General features: G+C 55.6%; 1 protein-coding gene across 2 annotated transcripts in view; it reads left to right on the top strand.

Moving 5' to 3' along the window:
• Window positions 1–21,768, top strand: part of CBFA2T2 (CBFA2/RUNX1 partner transcriptional co-repressor 2) — a 67,567-nt gene extending 45,799 nt beyond the window's left edge. The window contains exons 2-11 of one of the 2 annotated variants that reach the window (XM_068419684.1): window positions 2,313–2,456; window positions 6,947–7,188; window positions 9,676–9,765; window positions 10,337–10,518; window positions 11,159–11,412; window positions 12,570–12,655; window positions 13,734–13,929; window positions 15,669–15,737; window positions 16,072–16,259; window positions 18,988–21,768. In XM_068419684.1, coding sequence (XP_068275785.1) covers window positions 2,313–2,456; window positions 6,947–7,188; window positions 9,676–9,765; window positions 10,337–10,518; window positions 11,159–11,412; window positions 12,570–12,655; window positions 13,734–13,929; window positions 15,669–15,737; window positions 16,072–16,259; window positions 18,988–19,272 — 1,736 coding nt within the window. In that variant the 3' untranslated portion in view covers window positions 19,273–21,768. Of the gene's footprint in view, window positions 1–2,312; window positions 2,457–6,946; window positions 7,189–9,675; window positions 9,766–10,336; window positions 10,519–11,158; window positions 11,413–12,569; window positions 12,656–13,733; window positions 13,930–15,668; window positions 15,738–16,068; window positions 16,260–18,987 lie in introns of both variants that reach the window. The other variant, XM_068419683.1, reaches the window with a different exon arrangement.
• Window positions 21,769–22,407: the final 639 nt, after the last annotated feature.

Genomic DNA, 22,407 nt, shown 5'->3' with positions numbered 1-22,407 from the left:
TCCCTTCCCTGCCCGGGTGAGTGAACTCAGAGTTTTGTGGTAGGAACACCCCTAACTTAATGCACAAAACCTGCTCTCTGCGTTTATTTCAAGGGGGAGGAAAGGCAGGGGTTTGTCTCCTCCTGCTCTTGCCAATAAACTCACCTGCTGGAATAGGGACCTACATGCATGAATGATGTCCTCTTCCTACATCAATGTATAGTTCGTCAATTGAACATCATATTCGTGCATGGATATGACAGGGAGAGTCTGTACATCAGTGTTACATCGTATGAAAGCTGGACCAAAAGTATGTGAGTAGTAGTTTGCAATATTCTATTAATATGGTTATTATACGTTAAAATTCATAGAAGTTTCCCATGACTTCGGTATCTCCCCTCTTTGTTCAGGAAGGAAAGCTGAGAAATTTTCCTTTTTTACAGCAGGCTTAAATAAATAAAGACACAAAGTTGCTGCCATGGAAGTATTGTGGGCGCAGGTTTTATAGTGATTCCAGCCCCACCACCCCAGTTGTTCCAGCTGCACTGAAAGGGCAGGAAAACATGGATGTTCAGCGTGTATTCACTCTGCTCCCCCTGCAAACAGCAAAAAATAACCCCACTAGGAATAACGAACTTCATTTGTTACCTTGCTGGTGTTAACGATGACTTGCCATAAGGAAAATAAACGAGCCAGCTCGTGCCTGGTGCGTGTGGCAGCGCAGGTGCTGGTGCTCCCGGAGCAGGTTCCAGGCCAGCGGCACGAAGGGCTGAGATGCCAGTTCGTGTCTTCTCAGCTCTCGAAAGCAGCGTTTTTGTTGTCAGGAATTGCGAAGTAAGAGGTTTTGTGGTTGTGTGTCAGTGCAAAGCTTTGCCATCCATTCAGTGCTTCTCCGTTTTACGGGAATCCAGCGTTTAATGGCTTTGCCAGAACTTGAAAGCTGAATTTCTTACAGCTGGTAGATACTTGTAAAAACTGTGGATTAAAAATCAGATTGTACTGTAATTCGATGAGATCAGAGCATGAGCTTTAATACCTTTCCTCAGTGGCTAAAAGAGGCATCAGGACCCGTCCTGGGCGGCACAGAGTCCCTGTGCACGTGCTGTATTTTGGGTGGAGATGGGCGCGCTGGGAACCCGTTGATGTTCCTGTGCAGGGCCATGCTGGAGCACGGTCCCAGCTCATTAGCGAGCTAATTGAACGGGGCGAGCGGCAGCTTGAGGAGCAGGGAGCAGTGACCATCGCATTGTCCAGGGTCACAAGCTCTGCAGCCATGTGCAGAACCCCTGGGGTGGTGGTGGCTCCCATGGGAGCTGTGCTTTGGAGATGCTCAGGCTTTGGCTGCTGAGCTGTCTGGATTTAAAAAAACGGAAAACCAAAACCAGCCCTCCCCAGAATCCCCCAAACCCCCAAGGCTGGCATAAGCACATATTCCCTCTTCTTCTCTCGTTTCCCCCCAAGGATGCCTTTTGAGGCTGATTTTAGCCACTGGGACCAGGAGTGTGGCCAGGGTTCAGCTGAGCTGGGACGTCCCACCAGAGCCTGGGTCCACAGGAGGGACCCTCAGAGGCTGAAGAAGAAGCTGCAGCATGAGCTGAGGTTGTGTTAGACACTGCGTGCAGGAGAGAGGGCGTGAATAGCTGATGTCAGCTCATCTTTACAGCCCTGTGACCGTTTCAGTCGCTCGCTGGCACAGCTCCCTGCACGCCGGGCCAGCACCCACCCAAAAACCAGGTTACCTGTCTCATGGCTCTGAGAGAGGTGGTGATTCCTCCAGAGAGGCCATCTCGGGGCCAGGCAGTGTGGACGCAGGGTGCATGTGAGGCTGCGCTGGGCAGCGAGGACAACCCCGGTGTGAGGAGGTGCAGGATCGTTTCATTTTGAGTTTTTTGCTGTGTTTTTAAAAAAAGGAAACGTATAAAACCGGTCAGAGGGCTGTTTGCCAAAGGGGTTGCTTCGGAGTGTGGTTTTGCTGGTTGGGGAGCAGGGCTGGAGGTGACACCTCAGCACCCCGTGCTAGTGAGGGCACGCCTGGGGAGTATCGCGGGGGATCTTACATGGGGGAAAAGCAAAGCAAACAGGCAGGAATACTTTGAGGAAGCATCTTGAGGCAGGAGGGGTGAGAAGATGTGGTCGAGAGACTGGGATGGTGAACACAGGTATCATCCTGAGCCTGCCTGGCAGCATCTCGGGACACCCGCTGCAGCGTGGGAGCCTTGCGTGACTTCCCCCCTCGCCTCCCATCTTCACCCTTGCAACTGTACTTCGTGTGCTGGGCGGGGAGGTGCTTGTCCGTGACTGTCACTAAGCTTTACCACCTTCTCTTCGTACAGTTGCTGGTGAGAAGAGGGTGCCAGTGATGCCCGGATCGCCCGTGGAAGTGAAGATACAGTCCAGGTCCTCTCCTCCCAACATGCCGCCGCTGCCCCCCGTGAACCCCGGTGGCCCCCGGCCGGTCTCCTTCACCCCGACTGCACGTAAGACCCCAGTAACGCTGCTCATCCCGGGGACCAGCTTTAGCCGGGAGGAAAGGCTCTGCTTGTAGAAGTCACCAGGGATGTCTCGGCCATCGGCCAGGGCTGCCCGCCGGCATGGCAAGCATTAGCCACGCGGCTCGGCTGTTGGGAAGGGGGGACTGGGGCTTTCCTGCTGTCCTGCTACGTATGCAGGACGTGTAACAGGGTCTGTAATCCCCCCTACACCCCTGCCTGCTCCTACCTTGCTCCCCCGGTGCTGCCTTGAGTCCTTCCCTTTGCAGGTGCAGCCTTGCTTTCCGCCGTAAACTCCTTAAGAAATTGAAGTCTTTTATCAGGTCAGCTTCAAACAAGCCAAGAGCCAGGCTTCTCACCGTATCTTTTGGAGGAGTTAATTCCTGCTCTGCTGTATCTCGCTTTGCAGACAGCATTTCCACAGCTGAGATTAGAAATTTTTCCTTTTTTTTTAATTTCCCAGCCTTGGAAATTCCTTGCTGTCCATCCAGATTCTCTTTTCTCCACCTTCTCTTTGTATCTTTCCCATTAAGCCCCAGTCGATCCTGGTCCTGCCCAGCCATAGCGCAGCCTCACACCCACTTCTTCTAGCAGGGTTTTGCTCAGAGGTGACTCCATGGACAGAATGGACATACAGCCTTTTCTTATAGCCTAGAAAGAGTTTTGTGGGGTTTTTTTTTCTCCCTTAGACAACATTTAAGCCATTTAGTGTCTTTTAAAAAGCATAGTTCCAGAGCAAAGCCGCTTTACTTTGTTGGGCATGGAGTTATCTGACCCCCGCACGTGGCACATATGTATTTTCCAGGCTGTCCTCACCTCTTTTCCCTGGCACTGAGCATCTCCCTGACTGGTTCTGCATTGCTTTGCTGTCTGTGATGGTGTCTGGGATATCTCACAGTTTCACACTGGCAGTGGATTTCGGAGATTTACAATCCAGCCTCTCCCAGGACACACACACTAATGTATTGCATGATGCTGGCAAGAGCACTAACCGCCGGGTTATCCCGCCAGACACGTTGTCCCCGTCTTTATGCGCTGAGGGGTTTTTAATGGCTCTCCTTTTGCTCAGGCAGAAAAAGACCATTAGCAAAGTGACAGAAATTAATTTTTCCAATGAGGTTGCTCGGCGTGCTGTTAAGGGCCAAGGAGCCTGAATCTGCTGATTGCAGATGACTTACTTAATTGCCTCTTTCCAGGAGAGATGAGAGATGCAACCTGTGGTGAAGTTCATTCTTGCTTTTTTACTTCTCAGTTGCACCAAAGGGTCTTGGTCAGAGTCAGTGGGTGTGTGTCCTGCCCTGTAAAAGCCCATGGCTTGGGCAGGTGAGGAGGAGTATGCTGAAGGAGAAGTATGCCTGCCTGTGGATTGCTAACAAAAGGGTTGGAGAAACAGCGAAAGCCTTTGACTGTTGAGGACCTAAGGCAGAATTTAACAGAGTATCCCCAGACGATGACTTTTGTGTTCCCAGTAATTTAGCATCCTCCTCTCCCCAAACCAGTCATCCCCCAGTCTCAGTATGCCACCCCACTTGCTTCAGCGCTGTCCCCTCACCAGGAAATAGAGGTGCCAGCCCGGCCCCGGGGTCTGTGGCGGAGCAGATCCCGGCGACGCGCGGGATCAGATTAACTGCCGGCGCCCTGCGGTAGCGCCGGGTGCAGGAGGGTCAGGCAGGGTGAGCCTGAAAACCCAGAGAGCGGTTACGGGGGCTGCGCCTAACGGCAGCCCCGACCCAGCCCGCTCCGCTTCCGTGGCATCCCCTGAGCCCACCAACGTCTGCCGCTCCCACCCTCGGCAGCCTCCCCCGAGGGTCCCCCGCAGTCCCTGGCCGCCGGGCGGGTCGCACAGCCCCACTTCTCCCGGGGTATAAATAGAGCCTGTTGCTCTCCCCAGTCTTTCATTTGAAAGGATAAGAGGAAGCGAAATAGAGAAGGGGGTAAAGCGCCTCGGTCACAGCCACTGGAGAGTGCGGAGCTGCACGGTCCTCTGCTGTTCGAGAGGAGCTGCTCTGGGTGGCTTTCCCCCCTGTTTAGACACTTTTGTTGCGAATTAAATACTTGTTATGAGTAATTGCCAGAAGCCTTGGATTTCACATAGCTCTGCATTTGCTGAGTAGCTGACCCAGGATAGCTGGTAGCTAACCCTGCAGGTACGTGCCATCTCTGCAGGACGTCTCTGTTCCTTTGCTGCTTTGGGGAAGCCGATGTGGACAGGAGTTTTTCAGGCTGCATTGCTCCATACCAAAAGGCATGAGCTCCTCCATCCTCTCAATCCTGGCCTTCACCTTCATTTCATCGTAGAATCATAGACTGGTTTGGGTTGGAAGGAACCTTAAAGACCATCTAGTTCCAACCCCCTGCCACGGGCAGGGACACCTTCCACCAGACCAGGTTGCTCCAAGCCCCATCCAACCTGCCCTTGAACACTGCCAGGGAGGGGGCAGCCACAGCTTCTCTGGGCAACCTGGGCCAGTGTCTCACCACCCTCACAGCAAAGAATTTCTTCCTCATATCTCATCTCAATCTCCCCTCTTTCAGTTTAAAACCGTTCCCCCTTGTCCTATCACTATGTGCCCTTGTAAAAAGCCCCTCTCCAGCTTTCCTGTAGCCCCTTCAGGGACTGGAAGGTGCTAGAAGGTCTCCCCGGAGCCTTCTCTTCTCCAGGCTGAACAGCCCCACCTCTCTCAGCCTGTCTCCATAGCAGAGGGGCTCCAGCCCTCTGAGCATCTTCGTGGCCTCCTCTGGACTCGCTCCAACAGCTCCGTGTCCTTCTTCTGTTGGGAGCCCCAGAGCTGGACGCAGCACTGCAGGGGGGGGTCTCATGAGAGCGGAGCAGAGGGGCAGAGTCCCCTCCCTCGCCCTGCTGGCCACGCTGCTGGGGATGCAGCCCAGGATAATCCTCTCAATCCTGGCCTTCACCTTCATTTCATCATCTCCCTGTCTGCGAAAGGATACATCTTTGTTATGCCCCCAAAGAGCCTGTCACCCCTTGCTTAGCAGGAACCACCTTTGATGGTCTCTTTAGCCTTATCTTTCCCTTGCATCGTAACTGACTCTGGTTAATCTTCTCGGCTTCACTCCCATGCTCACCACAGCAGGTCCAGGTGTGTGGAGCCTTTCCAGCCTCCGACCCTGGCGTGCCCCAGAGTGGTTTAACTGTTCAAGTACCTCCTGCCTTCTCCGAAAAACCCTCACTGGGGTCATGAGGCTTTGGTATGATCCTCACGAAGCTGCAGCAGAAACTTTGGCATCTTTTTTTTGCAAGTTGCTGCTCCATCACCGCGCGCACCTTCCCCTGCCCTGCGTGCGAAGGGCGGCTCTGCCGGGTGGCTTCAGTGCTTCTCCTCCGAACGCCGTCATTTGAAATGGTTTCTATAGCTTGTGGCCTTCTCTTCAGCGCTTGCATCCATAAGGGATTCAGGGCTGGACTTTTAAGGATAACCCGGTGGATCAGCTAAAACTATATTTACGTTGCTGTACTTTTCACCTCTAAAATTCTGGGTTTATGCTGAGCTGGGGCCCCAAGCGCGCAGCTGCTCTTCAGACAGGGCTTTACATTGCACAACGGTGGCGCGGGGATGTCAACAATTCATTCTAATCACTTGCCAAGTTCCCAAACTTCCAGCCCTTCGGTCTGTTTCGACACTCACCGCTTACAGGAGGGACCAGATTGGAAAAAAACCAGCCGTGTTTGTGAAACTCCCTGTCAGTCCCCGGGGAGGTACGGGGTGCGGGTGGGTGCTGCGGGGCAGGGTGCTGGCAGCCCTCCTCGGGGCGAGCTGGAGGCACCTGAGCTGCCGTGTCTGCTGCAGGACCCGGCTGTAATGAGCACTGATGAGTTACTGTAAACGACGGGGCTGGGAAGGATCGTTGGATCACCCGGTGTAAATTTTTGGCCTGACGCAGACCAGAAAACGCCGATGGGTAATTCGTGCCGAGGGCTGTAAACTTCGAGCTAGAGCACAGTTAATTCCTCCGGCTGAGCGTACAGCACAGCTCGCCCTGCCGCAGCCTGACCCCGTGTCCTCCCGGGCTGCCTCGAATGCGGATGGGGGTGTGAGCCCTCACCCTGCGGTGTGTGACGGCCCTGGACATGGAGCTCGCTGGGCAGAGGCTGGCAGAGGAGAGAAATGCCAGGGAAGTCACTGATTGTGGTGTAAATCACCCCTGAGCCATCCCATAAGGAAAACCCCTGTGGGTGGGTGGTTCCCGTGTGCCAGGGGCTGCGGAGCATCCCCAGGGGCTCAGGGGAAGGTCGAGGAGAAGGCATGCACGTTGCTGGTGACTGGCTCCGTGGCTGGGTGCCCTCCGGCATGGCGTATGGGCCCTGCTCTGGCCGTAGCCCCTGTCCTGGCTCTGTTTGCTGGCAGCAGTTAATCACCAGCAGCGGGCTCTTGGGTGGAAGATGGATCCTCTTAACCACCAGACCGCGGGGACGTGCCCATCCAATGCTCAGTAACATTTCTGTCTCCCATTTGCAGTGCCCAACGGAATAAACCATTCCCCCCCGACGCTGAACGGGGCACCATCCCCACCCCAGCGGTTTAGCAACGGGCCTTCCTCCTCCTCCTCCTCCTCGCTGACCAACCAGCAGCTCCCAGCCACGTGTGGTGCCCGGCAGCTCAGCAAGCTGAAGCGTTTCCTCACCACCCTGCAGCAGTTTGGCAACGACATTTCGCCAGAGATCGGGGAGAAGGTCCGGACCCTCGTCCTGGCCTTGGTGGTAAGCCCTGCACGCCGCGCTGGGCCACTTGGCGTGTGCCAGCCCGCTCTGGCGAGGGGGGCCCGGCAGCCAGCGCCTGCCCACGTTACACAGTATTTTGTGTTGCGTCGTTAGAAGCAGAGCTGTTGACTGAGCAAGACTCATGTTTATGCTTTCTGCTAAAGTTGCTGACTTTATATTTTTTTTCTTGTCTTCAGTGGGTTTCAAAAAGCTGTTTGTGGCTTTGGCGTGAGCTTGGGTGCAGCTGAACTTAGGAAAGCCTGGAAGGATTTGGACTAAGCTTTTCTATAAAGGCCACAGGTCTGGTTCCATGGGCTCGCTGGAAGCCACGGGCTGTGCTGGGCTTCTCCATCTCCTTGTAAATGAAGCTGCTCCCACAATTCAGAGCCTGTAGTTTGTAGTGGGGAAGTGTTTTCTTGCTCGTGACCCTGACCGTGGATCAGTTTACCTCTGATCTGCTTCCAAGCAGAGAAATGCCAGTTCCAGCCACTGCTTCGGTAGTGCTGTCCTGGCTTTGGTGTGCTCAAACTCAATGCTGCTTTGCTCGGCGAGGCAGCCAGGGGTGATGGAAAAAGCAGGGGTGCCAGTTGGGAACTGGGTCCTGGCGACAGCAGGGACTCGCTCTGGAAAGCTGTTAGGGCTTCTCTGCTCTCACGCGTGCAGACAATACCATGGGGCTTCAGAGGTTTCATTTATGATGCGCAGCAGTGAACACGAGATGTATTTAAAGGGTTTTTTCCTCTTTATGGGCTGCTCCTGCATGTCTTAAACAAGCCCACTAGCACAGCACGGCTGACGCTTGCCAAGGTCTGCAGAGGGTGGGAAGGCTGCTGTTGTAAAAGAGGAGGTCTGGGCTTCTGGTGTGCTGCTGCTTTGTGTGAATGCGTATTTGCCCACATTACCAGAGGCGTCGAGTCTTTGTTTGAAGGTGCAGCTACAGGAAAGGGGCTTGGTAAATAACTTGTATGCACCTTCTGCCCTTCTGCGCTCCCACCCTTGGATTTGCGAGAGCTGGGCTTGGTGGTGGTGCCTGTATGCATAAACAGCGCCTGTGTGTCCTCGTGCCCTTTTGCAGCCATTGAGAGCTGAAAACACCCTTCAAAAGGCAGGCGGATGGATTTCCATGGGTGTAGGGTAGTGTCTTAGCTTACCCTTTTGGAAGGGAAAGGATAAGCTGTCCAGGTTCCTCTGACTGTCGCTCTCACCACTGATTGCGGTAATTGCTGCAGGGATGAACTTTGTATGTGCAGGTTATCAAGTGCTGCTTGTCCCGGGGAGCTCCCAGCCGAAACGGCCACGGGGGAATGCAAGGTTGGGCCAGGGGAGGGCTGTGCTAGTGGGGTGAGCAGTGGGCGGGTGGCGACTTCGTGGATGGTGGATGGATTAGATCATAGAATCATAGAATCGTTTTGGTTGGAAAGGACCTTTAAGATCATCAAGTCCAACCAGTAACCCAGCACTGACAAGTCCACCACTAGACCATGTCCCTCAGCACCACATCTACACAGCTTTTAAATCCCTCCAGGGATGGGGACTCCACCACTGCCCTGGGCAGCCTGTTCCAATGCTTGACAACCCTTTCAGTGAAGAAATTTTCCCTGATCTCCAATCTAAACCTCCCCTGGTGCAACTTGAGGCTATTTTCTCTCATCCTATCACTTGTTACCTGGGAGAAGAGACCAACACCCCCCTCACTACACCCTCCTTTCAGGCAGTTGTAGAGAGCGATCAGGTCTCCCCTCAGCCTCCTCTTCTCCACACTAAACCCCCCCAGGTCCCTCAGCCGCTCCTCATCACACTTGTGCTCCAGCCCCTTCACCACCTTCGTTGCCCTTCTCTGGACTCGCTCCAGCACCTCAACGTCTTTCTTGTAGTGAGGGGCCCAAAACTGAACACAGGATTTGAGGTGCGGCCTCACCAGTGCCAAGTACAGGGGGACGATCCCTGCCCTAGTCCTGCTGGCCACACTAGTGCTGATACAAGCCAGGATGCTGTTGGCCTTGTTGGCCACCTGGGCACACTCCTGGCTCATTTTCAGCCAGCCATCGACCAACACCCCCAGGTCCTTTTGAGGTGAGATGAGCTGAAAGGAAGGAAGGAGGAGAGGAAGACGTGCAGCTCTGAGCAGCTGGAATCCCTGTCTGGCTCCCCCCAGCCTGCCCTAGGCCCCTTGGCCAGGGTGCAGGAGATGCCAGCTGCGTCCTGCTGCCTCCTGGAGCCCGTCCCTGCCTCCCAGCCCCAGAGCTGGGAGGCTGCTGGGCCAGGCAGTGCCTGGCTGTGCTCAGCGTTCACCCCTCGCCTAGTGCAGCATTTCTGCTCTGTTGGCCCGAGTCTTTTTGGCTGCGTTAGGCAGGATCCGATGCAAACACTGTCGGGCCTGTAGTGGCAGATGCAGTCTCCGTTCCAGTTCTGTTCATTTGGAGCTGTTTCCCACGTGTCTAAAAATAAGAGCAAGTTGTCATTTCATTTCTTAATTTCTCTTCCCAGAACTCAACGGTGACAATCGAGGAATTTCACTGCAAGCTGCAAGAGGCGACGAACTTCCCCCTCCGGCCGTTTGTCATCCCCTTTCTGAAGGTGACAGGGAGCTGGTGGGGCTTGCCGACGCGCCGTGCACCGGTCTGTGCCGCTTGGCAGCGTGTCACTGCTGCGAAAGCTGTCGCTCCAAGCACCACGGCAGCTCTGGTGACGGCCAAGACAGACTGCACAGACCGTAGCGGTGGCCATGTGGGGCTGGCGTGTGGAATGCTAACGTTAGAGCGAGTGCCACATATGTCTGCTTGTGTGTTAGGGTAAAGGAGACAAACCAAGCCCCGCTCAGCACCTTCTGATCCTATAGCCTTGTTTGCAAACGTTCAGTTCTAGAATATTTGGAGCGCTGGCACACGGAGCGTGTCGGGGTGGTGAGGTGCTGGAAGCACAGAGCGCTTCCCGCGACACTTGGTTTTCGCGTGCACCGATGTCAGGTCATCCTCAGCCCTCGAGAAAATACGGATAAATCTGGCAGTGCAGACACCAGGAGCTGGGGGAGCCTGAGTGGGGGCCGCAGGCGCTCGGTGTTACTGCTCTGAGGGGTTACACGTAGAGCCAACCTTCTGGAAACGGCTGCCCGCAGCCTGCGTGAGCCAGACCTGCGCTTGTTTTCCAGGCCAACCTCCCGCTGCTGCAGAGAGAGCTGCTGCACTGCGCCCGCGCTGCCAAGCAGACGCCCTCCCAGTACCTGGCGCAGCACGAGCACATCCTGCTGAACACCAACACCGCGTCCCCCGCCGACTCCTCCGAGCTGCTCATCGAGGTGAACGGCAATGGGAAGAGGCACAGTCCAGACAGGTACAAACAGCTTTCGTCGCTCTGCCAGGTTCTCGAAGTCGTGACTTTTGGTTTAACTGTGCTGCTGTCAAAGCTTCAAGCAGCATCCAGGGCTAAACCGTAGCATCTTATCACTCCCAACAGCTATTCTGGCTGTTAATAAGACCGATGTTTGCTCCTCCTGCACTGCGAATTCAGGTTGGGATCCTCTTCCAGGCAGGTTCTGTCCCAGAGGGACTTGCTGGGTAGCACTGAAAAGCCTGAGCTGGAGAGCTGAGCGCTTCTCCACCTCCCCGGGCAGCAAGCGGAGGCACGGTCAGGCCTGGGAAGGATGCGGTTCATTTTCACCACTTTTTATTCCAAGTTAAAGGTTGTTATGTAATTATGTGGAGCATGCTTCAAATTTATAAAAAGTGTGAAATTTTAATTGGTCATGCTCAGAAAGATGAATCACGACACTCGGGCATCTTGAGCTGTTTCTGTGACAGGGTCATTTCATGGATTAGTTCACAAGTTGCCATGTTTGGTTTAGCTCCTTGCCTTTACCCCCCAGTAAAATCATCCCTGCCCAAACTCTGCTGCTTCGAAATCTGCATCTTCCCCTTTCCGAGTGCATTTATGCGGCGCTAACGAATACCTCTCTCTGCTGGTGTGGTTGCAGAAGGGAAGACAGCAGCTTCGAGAGGGAGCTGCTGCCGACGGAGCCTCCGGCCAAGAGGGTGTGCACCATCAGCCCCGCGCCCCGGCACAGCCCTGCCCTGACCATCGCCCTCATGAACCCGGGGGGGCAGTTCCACCCCACCCCACCGCCCCTCCAGCACTACACCTTGGAAGATATCGCGACTTCCCACCTCTACAGGGACCCCGGCAAGATGTTGGAGCACAGAGAGATTCGGGACAGGCACGGCGGTCTTGGTGAGAAAGCCCAGAGGGCTTTAGTTGTAGGAGCTGTGAGGTCCAGTGGTTGAGCTTCGGCGTTGGTCCCTGCTTGGCCACTGGCACCCAGAGCTGTGTAATGCTGGGCATGTCCTCAGCAGGGAATTCGGAGAAAACAGCTGACCATGGGAGGTTAAAAATGAGAGGACTGAGAGTTTGTATTTCATAGAACCACAGACTGGTTTGGGTTGGAAGGAACCTTAAAGACCATCTAGTTCCACCCCCCCTGCCACAGGTAGGGACACCTTCCACCAGACCAGGTTGCTCCAAGCCCAATCCAGCCTGGCCTTGAACACTGCCAGGGAGGGGGCAGCTACAGGGGGCAACCTGGGCCAGAGTCTCACCACCCTCACAGGGAAGAATTTCTTCCTAATATCTAATGTCAATCTCCCCTCTTTCAGTTTAAAACCATCCCCCTTGTCCTATCACTATGTGCCCCTGTCAAAAGCCCCTCTCCCGCTTTCCTGTAGCCCCTTCAGGCACTGGAAGGTGCTAGAAGGTGTCCCCGGAGCCTTCTCTTCTCCAGGCTGAACAGCTCCAGCTCTTTCAGCCTGTCTCCAGAGCAGAGGTGCTCCAGCCCTCTGAGCATCTCCGTGGCCTCCTCTGGACTCGCTCCAACAGAGAGAGAGATTTCCCTGTATATGTGTGAGGGCTGGAGCCACTGAGGATGAGGAGGAAGGGCCTGGTGTGTGAGTTGAGTGTAGCCAACCCAGCAGACGAGAATGGAGGGCAGGGAAATAGAAAGTAACTTTTCTGAGATCACTAAAGCAGGAGAGCAGAGCCCGGCCCCCCGCCCCGTTTCTCCCCAGGGGTGTGTGGGAGGTGCACGCTGCGGTTCCAGCAGGGCAGCCTGACTCACAGCCCCTGAGCTCCTGTGGGTTTATACTAAGGGAGCCAGCTCCCCGAGCAGGTCCAGTCCTGACCCGTGAGTGGATTGTAGCACTTCCAAAACAGTGACATAGACAAGGTTGTTGGAATTGCCCCTGTAGAGCCACCTCCTTGAGATGTCTTTTAAAATCCCAGCTATATGTAACTGGAAATACAGCTCTCTATTATCACTTTGGGGCCACCTTCCCACTCCAGCACTGAAAGCACTCGGTCCATCTAATCCCTCTTCTGGCTGTGGTTTGTTGCAGGTTTGAATGGAGGGTACCAGGACGAGCTGGTGGACCACCGCTTGACGGAGAGAGAGTGGGCTGACGAGTGGAAGCATCTCGATCACGTAAGGAACGGCAGGAGGGCTGGGAAGCTCTGTGGGACGCAGCAACCCAGTGTTCCACCGGCTCCAATTTGTGATTTTCTTGTTGTTGATACCATATCCAGGCTTTCCTAGTGACTGGTGGAGGACCAAGCCACCACAAGAAGGTGGGTGGTGGGGAGGGCAGACAGGAGCAGTAGCACTTTCCTGGCAGGTTTTCTCTGCCCATGGTCAGTGGAAGCCAAAATCACTCTGGACAAAGTGTCTGGAGCTGGGGAGCTTCTCCTGCAGAGCATGGCCATGTGCTGCCCTGGCTGGCTGAGCAACCAAGCCCAACCTTGTCCCCACATGGGTCTTTTCTGCCACGGCCCTGGCCAGCACTGGACCGACAAGCATGCAGATGTGCTATGTGCAGTAAGGGTATGGAGCTTATGAAATAACTAAACCCATTATTATTTATTTCAAAGCCTTTTTTCCCCTGAGGTCCAGCCTGTTATGGGCCCCAGCTACGCACCGCCGCAGGACCTGGTCCTTGTGGCAGGCTTGCTGCAGTTGGCTTTTTCTCTCTGAGCAAGGCTGCCCAGCCAAGCAGTTCGCTGCAGAGTTTTCCCCAAAGGGATGGGACTGAAATTCAGCTTTGATGATAAATGCAGAGGCCTTGTGCTTGCTTGTGCTCTAAAGCTGATGGGTTTTTTTGAGGGGAAGGGTGTGAGGGGTGGAGTAGAGGCCTCATAGGTGAATATTTGCGAGTTGGGATGTGGCTATGGAGAGCTGGCACCAGGATCACAGCCAACCCTTGCATGGGCACCCTATTCCCATAGGAAAGCGGTGGGGTTTTTCCCCCTCCACCTTTAGGAGCGTGGCCTGAAGGTGTTTAGCCACCTCCTGTGGTGACCAAAGCCTTACGGTGCAGGTGTCACCACCTCCTTCCCACCTGCTGCTGCATCCCTGCCTGTTTGGATACTGCATCATCCAAACTACTGTGCTGAGAGCCTGTTCCTGTGAGATGACCTCATGTTTCACCTTCCTGGGGTGGTCCCTCCGATGAGAAATTCGGGAGGCGACCTCATGAGCGAGACTGAAGCCACGTTCCTCCCTGCAGGCGCTGAACTGCATCATGGAGATGGTGGAGAAGACGCGGCGCTCGATGGCCGTGCTGCGGCGCTGCCAGGAGGCCGACCGGGAGGAGCTCAACTACTGGAAGCGGCGCTGCAGCGAGCCGGCGGAGCCGCGGAAGGCGGGCGGCGAGCTCCTCTCCCGGCAGCACAGCCCCGGCAGCGCCGACTCCATCGGCAGCGGTAAGCGAGGCCTGCGCGTCCCGGGCCAGGCCCTCGAGTAGGTGTCTCATTATGACAGAGCTATATTGGGCACAAAGGGATGGTAATATATTCAAATTCTAGTATAAATTAAGTATTTAAGCAGCGCATAACTGTTCTCAAAGCTTTGAAGAGAGACGACTCATCGGACACGTGGAAGCTCCTGGGTGAGCTCCTGGAAGCAGCATTTGCTTCTGAAGGCACCTTCGGGCACCAGCAGCTTCTGCTGGCGCCAGGAGAAGGGCGTCTGCCTTGTCACCGAGCTGCATTTGCTGACCAAACCGAGCCAAGCTCATCCACAGCTGAGAACCCGGGGGGTAAAAAGGCAGGAGAGGTGGTTGGTTCCACCCCTCTTCCCCTTCCAGTCTGTTTTGCCTAAAGGATTTTAAATGTCAAGGTCTGCTAATCCTAAAAATACCAAAGACTGCTGTAAGTGTGAGAGCTACTACCTGAGTTATTAATTCTATTTTTGTATCGTGAGTCAACTTAACTTTATTAAAGCTGACTGGTTTTTCCCCTCCAGTACGCGGGGGTTTGACCCGATACAAAAAACAAGTCTAAAATGCTGATGTTATTCATTTGGGTGTAATTCTAATTTCCATCCAAACAAATATGCTGCAAATCAAATGCTGGAGAAAAAAAAAAAACCTTTACCATTTGATAATAAAAATGGTTGTTGTCTAACAACAAGAATAAATGTCAAACTAAACATCTCAATTTGATATATATTCAGCTTGTCTGTGTACAAAACAAAGGGTGAATCCTCCTGCGAGGAGCCCAGCGCCCGCGGCCCCAGCCGTAACCGCGGAGCAGCGTGGGGGCGGCTGGGCGCGCGGGACGGCCTGGCGAGCACAGCCAGCTCTTAGCCCTGCTCTGTTTAGGCACATCACGACTAATGCACTTACAGCCCCGTCTTGTTAAAGGTGATTTCATTTTTTTGGTATATAAATTGGGAATGTTGTTGATGCTTTCTCCCCTCCTGGGACCTAGGGCGAATTTTTCAAGCTCCATTGCTGTTGCGAGAAGGTGCAGATGAACATCAAGAAGCATCCCCGGGTGCACCGCAGGCTTAAATAACCCCACCGCCTTCCTGGAGCGCTTTTTTCCCCCACCAGCCTTTGACACGAATCAATTTTTGTTCTGACCCTTCAAAAGTTACTCTGAAGCTTTCTAAAAAAGGGAATGCAGCTAGAACAGAGGACGAGGCTTCTGCCCAGCCTCCCTGTGTGGCTGCAGCCTGTGTTCAGGTTCCCAGCTGTCATGTAGGCTCTTCGCAGGCCTGTGGGGGAACGTCTACTCCTCTCGCCGTAAGAGGTCTTGCAGGACAGTTTGTCCATCAGTTCAAGCCTTGGAATTGCCCCCAGGAGTGGGAAGTGCTGCCTCTAATGTAAACTTTGGGTCATATAGATGGATGCTCAAAGTCGCTGGGCAGTGCAGATGTGTGATGGCGTGTGTTTATAAGCATTGCCTGTTGTTATAGAGTACCAGGAGGTGGAAATGGGTTATACAGTGTCATAAATTATGCAAGGCACTAATTAAATGTTATAATGTATCATCTGAGTGTTTGATGAATGGCTTTAACTGTAGGAATCCTCTGCTTTGAGTTTCAGCTGGTGAACTCTGCCCTGCCCCATGATGTACCCAGGTACCACAGGGCACTTGTGCAGCAGTCAGGTGAGCCGAGGCTTTGCCAACCTGTCCTGTGTCCCTTATTCCAACAGACTCGTTGCGGGAGTTCGGCAGCAGGTCGGGAACGGGCTACGTCACCGAAGAGATATGGAAAAAAGCTGGTAAGTGTTTGGTGGTGACCTCGGCGAGGGACGCTGCCAGCGCGGTTGAGGTGAACAGATGCTGCAGGTGGCACCAGTGCCCCTGGCCTGGGTTCTCCGCAGGGCTCTGCTCCTGCTGTACGATGCCACTGTGGGGATCCCGTGGGGCTGAGCCCGGCCCCACCGCTCCCAGGAGCGGTCGTGGTGCTGGTGCTGACTGTGTCACCTCAACCCCCCGCCCGTGGGTGTCCCAGCCGCAGGCAGCACGCAGCCACGTCCCGACGTCTCTGTCCCCTCTCAGAGGCTCGCCCCGCTCCTCAGGCAGGTGGGTGAAGCTGCTCTTTTCTTCCAGAAGAAGCCGTGAACGAGGTGAAGCGCCAGGCCATGTCGGAGGTGCAGAAAGCAGTGGCGGAGGCTGAGCAGAAGGCGTTTGAGATGATCGCCTCCGAGAGGGCTCGGATGGAGCAGACCATCGCGGACGCCAAGCGTCAGGCCACCGAGGATGCTTTCTTGGTGATAAACGAACAGGAGGAGTCTACGGAGGTAAGGTTCACTGAAAGGGTGATCAGGCATTGGAACAGGCTGCCCAGGGCAGTGGTGGAGTCACCATCCCTGGAGGGGTTTAAAAAATGAGTAGATGTGGTGCTGAGGGACATGGGTTAGTGGTGGGCTTGGCAGTGCTGGGTGAACGGCTGGACTCGATCATCTTATAGGTCCTTTCCAACCAAAACGGTTCTGTGATTCTGAGGTGCCAGGGGACATCCTGGGAAGGGACTTCCAAAGACTCACAAAGTCTCCAGGTCCTGCCTGGCAGTGACTCGCAGCCTGCAGGTCCCCTGTCCCTTTTCCCTTCTAAAAATCTCTCTTCAATCAATAACTGAAGGGATAAATTGATACCCTGAAAAAAAACCCTTCTGCTTTTGCTGGCAGGGGAATCAGCCTAAGTAAGTCACAAAGCCTCGTTAACACCTGATGGAACATTTGCACGTTGGAAAGAAGAGATGACTCAGTTTGTCATAGCCAGTGACACCGGTTCAATGGGTGTCTCGTAGAGAATTTCTTTCTACTCCTCAATCATTAATTCCCTTCACTGTTCCTTAACTGGAAGGTCACTTCGTTAACCTTTGGAGAGCTGAGCTGGGCTGGGCAAGGAGAACTGCACGGTTAATTCCTGCACCACCACAGCCCAGCCACGGGCGGTTTGCTGCTTGTTTTATTTTCTCTGCACAAGTGCAAGAGCAGAGGCTTTGCCTCTGTTTCTGCCAAGCAAAAATCTGATGGGAACGTGGAGTTGGGATGTCCGCAGGGACTGTGCAGGCAGCAAGTCCGATGCCATTCACCCGCTGACCGGGGCGTGGAAAGCCCTGGTGACAGGGTGCCCACGCACGGTAGGACCCATGTAAACACGAGGTGTTATTACAGAGCAGTGTGTCTGTACTCTGATATTTCCCAGTGAAATCACTGAAGGTTGAATGCACCAGTCAGTAAACACATGATGGGAGTGGGTGGAACTGCTCAGGAAGCCATGGAAGAAATGAAACTGCAATGACTGCTCTGTAGGGGAATATCAGAGGAGTGTCGTAGAATCACAGACTGGTTTGGGTTGGAAGGGACCTTAAAGCCCATCTAGTTCCAACCCCCTGCCACAGGCAGGGACACCTTCCACCAGACCACGTTGCTCCAAGCCCCATCCAACCTGGCCTTGAACATTGCCAGGGAGGGGGCAGCCACAGCTTCTCTGGGCAACCTGGGCCAGGGTCTCACCACCCTCATAGGAAAGAATTTCTTCCTAATATCTAATGTCAATCTCCCCTCTTTCAGTTTAAAACCGTTCCCCCTCGTCCTGTCACTCCATGCCCTTGTAAAAAGCCCCTCTCCAGCTTTCCTGTAGCCCCTTCAGGTACTGGAAGGTGCTGGAAGGTCTCCCCGGAGCCTTCTCTTCCCCAGGCTGAACAGCCCCAGCTCTCTCAGCCTGTCTCCATAGGTGTCCTCCTGCTCCGGCCCTCCCGAGGAGCCGTGCAGGCCCCCGGGGGTGACTGAGCGTCACCCCACCATCACACTCCCGTGCAGGCCCCAGAGCCCTGCTCTCAAGGCCACTCTGAAAAGCTGTCACGTACTCGGGCACGGGTGTAACCTTGAAATGCGGTTTAAAAACACCGCTTGAAGTGTAAACAGCTGTAAAGGGGTGACCCAGTTTTCCAAGAGTTACCGCAGGCTTCGGTAAGGGGTTTGTTTTGGGCGCGGGTCCTGGCAGACCGAGGAGCCTCGGGGACACGCTGGCTCTGGAGCAGCTCGCTCCCGACCAGCTCGCCTTGGCCCTTTGCTGCCAGCCCCTAAATCATCGCCAGGAGCTGGTGGCTCCGGTGCAGACCCCGGGAGCGGGGAATCCCGCTGCCCTTCCTCACCACAGGCTGTCCCACACAGGCCGGCATCTCCCACCACCCCCCTTCCAGCTCCGACAGCTCTTTGCCTGTGGCTGCAGAGGGCTGCCCGGTGGGGCAGGATTAGAGGGGGGCACTGGCAGGGGCTGCTTTTCCGCAGCTGAACTTGCCCTCCCCAGTACGCAGCCGCTAACACCCGGGTCCAGCTGCAGGAAAGCGAATCCGCCCTCTCCCCTCCCGGAGCAGCTGCAGCCGCAGCTCCCGGCGCTGGCCCCTTGCCCCCCGCTCCCAAGGAAGCGGTGGCAGCCGTAAAGCCACCAGCTGACACCTCTCCCGGCGGCCGGAGGGGCTGTGCTCTGCTTCCAGATTGAAGCTCGGGCTCTGGCAGTGCTTCCACCTGCCTGGGAAGCTTTCAAATGAGCTTTTTCTTTTCCAAATTAGCCTGCTCCGACCTCTTGTGCAGCCAGGCAGGGTGCAGAGCGAACGGTGCCCGCGCAGCACGCTGTAATCCCCGCGGAGAGCACTTGGCTGGGAGCGATACCAAAATAGGGCTGCTTAAAATGGGAAATAAAAAGACTGAATAGCAGCATCTGCAGCGTGTTTGTTAGTCCTCGCCTGTTGTTTCCTCTCTGCATTTGGGTGGATCTAGGGGAGAGGACGTGACTGGTGCAGTCTGGCAGGCGGGTTTGGGCAGAGCAGAGGAGCAGGGGTTAGTACCCTTGGCAAAGCGCCGTGAAATAGCAGGAATTAATGGATCGTTCGTTTTAATATTACTAAATCTGGGCCAGAGGGGGATGAACAGTCCTCTCCAGAGCTGCCGAGTCAGCACCATCCTGCAGCTCTTGGAAACCAAACCCGTTCTCAAGCGTGTGGCGTCTTTGGTCTTGCAGAGTTGCTGGAACTGCGGTCGCAAAGCCAGCGAGACGTGCAGCGGCTGCAACATCGCCCGGTACTGCGGCTCCTTCTGCCAGCACAAGGACTGGGAGAGGCACCACCGGATCTGCGGCCAAGGCCTGCACGGCCAGAGCAAGCCGCTGGCTCTGCCCACGGGCCGAGCGGCAGCCGCCAAGAGCCTCGACGGCGTGCCCAGCCCAGCCCTCGAGAAGACTTCGGCGACCACCTCCCGCTCCTCCACCCCAGCATCCGTGACAGCAATCGACACGAATGGACTCTAAAGGGGAAGTTTTGGTTCAGCCCATTTGATTCGTTTCCCTGGTTTTTTTTTTAAAGCTGAAAAAAAACCCCCACAACAACTTGCATCACTTGACACGTTGGACACACCCGCAGCACCTCCTCGAGCGCCGACCTTCGGGCTCTGCCATCTCGTTCTCGTGGCTCATGAAGAACTGGGGCCGGCCTTGCCCGGGTGCCTCCGTGCCCGTCTCTCTGCAGGAGGGCACCGGAGCATCATCTGGGACCTGGGAGAGGCCGGGCACTCGCTCGGGGGCACCTGGACTCGGGGGCGAGCGCTGCTGGCGCACGCAGGAGACGCTGAGCCCTGTCCTCATGGGTCAAACCTGCGCAGGCTCCTCTCCTGAGGTGTCTGAGCCACCTCCCCCTGCAGCTCCCCTGCTTCCAGAATACACCTCCGGTTTCGCCTCGCCCGCAGGCAGCGGTGTCTCAGACGGCCGCGGTGGCCGGTTGTTGCTGTGAACAGACGGAGCCCATTTCCCAGCCAGGAGCATCTCATCCTCGAGCGCAACGGCAAAAGCCGAGCCCTCGTCTCTTCTCCTGCCTGCACGCTGGCAGCTGATGGATGCGGAGGGGGAGGAGAGGATTCGTCTGCTCTGAACCAAACGTCAGTACCAGGGAAGTATGGCTGGGCACTTGGGATGGTTTTAATCCCATTCTGTGACGGGACAAGACAGTTGCACGTTGCCCTGGGTGGGACCTTTGCTGGGGGAAAGCGCAGAGCAAATCTGGATCGTTGCAGGCGGTTGTTGCCCTTTCCACGTGGTACCATTGTTTTGCTATGCAGGAAGTGTGGGTTTTTTCACTGCATGGAAGTTGGTTTGGGAGTCACTGTTTTTAACCCTAGAGATCCTCACGCATTGGTGATGGGTTGTTTATAGTCTGTTCTCTCCACATGCGTCGGTCAAACTGTTAAAATAGGCAGGACTGGGTGTCCTGCGTCGGTTCTTACCCCCCGGCCCCGGGGGGCTCCTGTGGTGCTGCTCCAGGGAAGCGCAGCCCCCACCGCCTCGTCCAGCCTTCGGAAACCGTCCTGAAGGCGCAGGTCCGGCGGGGATGCCGTGGGCAGCCTGGGGCGAGCCCTTGGCCCTGCCCTGGCGTGGAAGGAGGGAGCCAGCCATGCAAACGCCACGATGGTCACTGACCCAGGGCACAGTGGGGCTCATCTCAGATGCTTCGTGGAGGTGGTCAGAGGCGCAGCCCAGGGAGGGATGGGCACGTGCCCCTGGGGGAGCCGCACTGACCCCCCACGCTGCCCACGAACGGGCTCCAGAAAACCGTCTGTTCAGCGAAGCCGCGTTTCCGTGACTGTGTGTGTACGATTGCTCGGCTGGAGCCCAATGGGGCGAGTAATTCCCAAATTATTTTTGATCGCTTTTTCAATTGGAGGCAAAGAATAGGGATGTAGTGAATCGGCAGTGAGGGGCAGGGGTGGAGCTGGCTGCTGCCTGCCCGGGCCCAACGAGCGACGTGCTGCACCAGCTTTGTCCCTTAGGGAAGCGGCTGGCGTGGGATGGAGCGGGTGATTCCCACGTCTGCAAGGTTTTGTTTTCCAAAAAAAGCCACAATGTCACCTGGTGTTCAAGACAGCTCTGAGGGGTGGGTGGGAGCGTCCCCCCGGCGCTGTGCCAGGGCTCGGGGCTGCGGCAGAGCCCTCTGCGCGGCCAGGGCTGCTGGGAGCCGAGCAGGACACGCCGTGCTGCTGGGCTGGGGTGGCACTTGAGCCACCCTGACCCGCAGCAGTGGCCCGGGGAAGGGGCCACCCAGGAGAGATGGAGGAGGTGGGGTCAGCCCCAAACTACAGCTGTGCCCATCGCCAAGGCCCTGGGAAGCGGCTCCACTGCTGCAAAGCTTAAAAATTTTTGCTGTGCCCAGGTCTGTGGCGTGGAGGAGGAGGAGGCTGTGTCGAGCGGGGAGGAGCAGCAAAGGCTGCCCTTGCACCCCACTCCTCGCCCAGGGGCTGTAAGGGCTTTCCTGCCCCGACGGGACACGTGCCAGTTCGGAGCTGCCGCAGGTCAATAACGCCTGGTCCGAGGTGCCGGCCCTGACTGCGGCCCGGGCCGTGTGCCGGGGTCAGCGGTGCTGCGAGGGCGGGTGCGGGGAGAAGGGCAGGGCTGGAAGGAATTGCTTGTAAATAGGTTTGTCTTCCATAATTCTCATGCAACTTTGATGGCCGTGTACTAAAATTAACCCCGGTGTAAATGAATGAACTACTAACAGTCATGATTAGAGCAATTGCTTCTTTTTGGTTTGGTTTTTTTTAAACATGGAATGATAAATGTGAAATTCGGACGGGAAAGACGTGTTGGGTTGAGGTTTTTATTTTTTTTTTTTTCTGACATTTAAGTCTGTAATAGAAATTTGTTACTTCATTCCTGTGCATAACTTATTTAATGTACTGTATAAAGGAACCCAAACTGTTACAGATGTATTTAGTTTGTTCTACTCCGAAGTAGTCAATAAAAAGACTCTATTCACCACCCACCTCCCCGTTCCTCTCGCAGAAGGAGCAGAGGTTCGCTGCGGTGCCCGGGCTGCTGCCAGGGTTTGCCTTGAGGTCAGATTTAAACGTGTTCTTTTCCGAGAGGTGGTTTTAATTTGAGCACAGCAGAGCCCGCAAGGTGCTGTCACGGCCAGCATGGGGTGGGGCTGGCCCTGCAGCCCCCGGCCCTGCAGCCCCCCAGCCCTGCAGCCCCCAGCCCTGCAGCCCATCATGGAGGTCCTGGTGCCTGCTGCAGCTCTGGCAGTTGCAGCTGCCCTGGGACCCCATCGCTGACCCCCCCCGCCCCAGCATGGCTCAGCCCTTCCCCATGGCCCCTTGCACGCTGCTCTGGGGGGGACATGGCCCCTGGCCCTGCAGAGCTGGGGGCCCCGCAGCTGGAGCTGCCACCACCCGCCTGTGCTGGCAGCAAATAACTTTGGCTGGGGAAATTACCAGTTATTGATAATTAGGTAAATAATCAGGCAGTGGGAGGACATGTCCCATGTGGGAACGGGGTCAGGCTGAGTCTGCTGGGGAAGGGGTGGCCAGGGCCTGGCTGAGCTGGCAGCAGCTGCCCCCAGTCTGCTAACGAAGGGTTTCCTGATCCCATCTCTGCCGAGCGCTCCGGGTCCCCTCA

Source organism: Nyctibius grandis, chromosome 28, assembly GCF_013368605.1.
Source record: "Nyctibius grandis isolate bNycGra1 chromosome 28, bNycGra1.pri, whole genome shotgun sequence".
Classification (NCBI taxonomy): Eukaryota; Metazoa; Chordata; class Aves; order Nyctibiiformes; family Nyctibiidae; genus Nyctibius; species Nyctibius grandis.
This window is presented reverse-complemented; position numbering and strand designations above follow the sequence as displayed.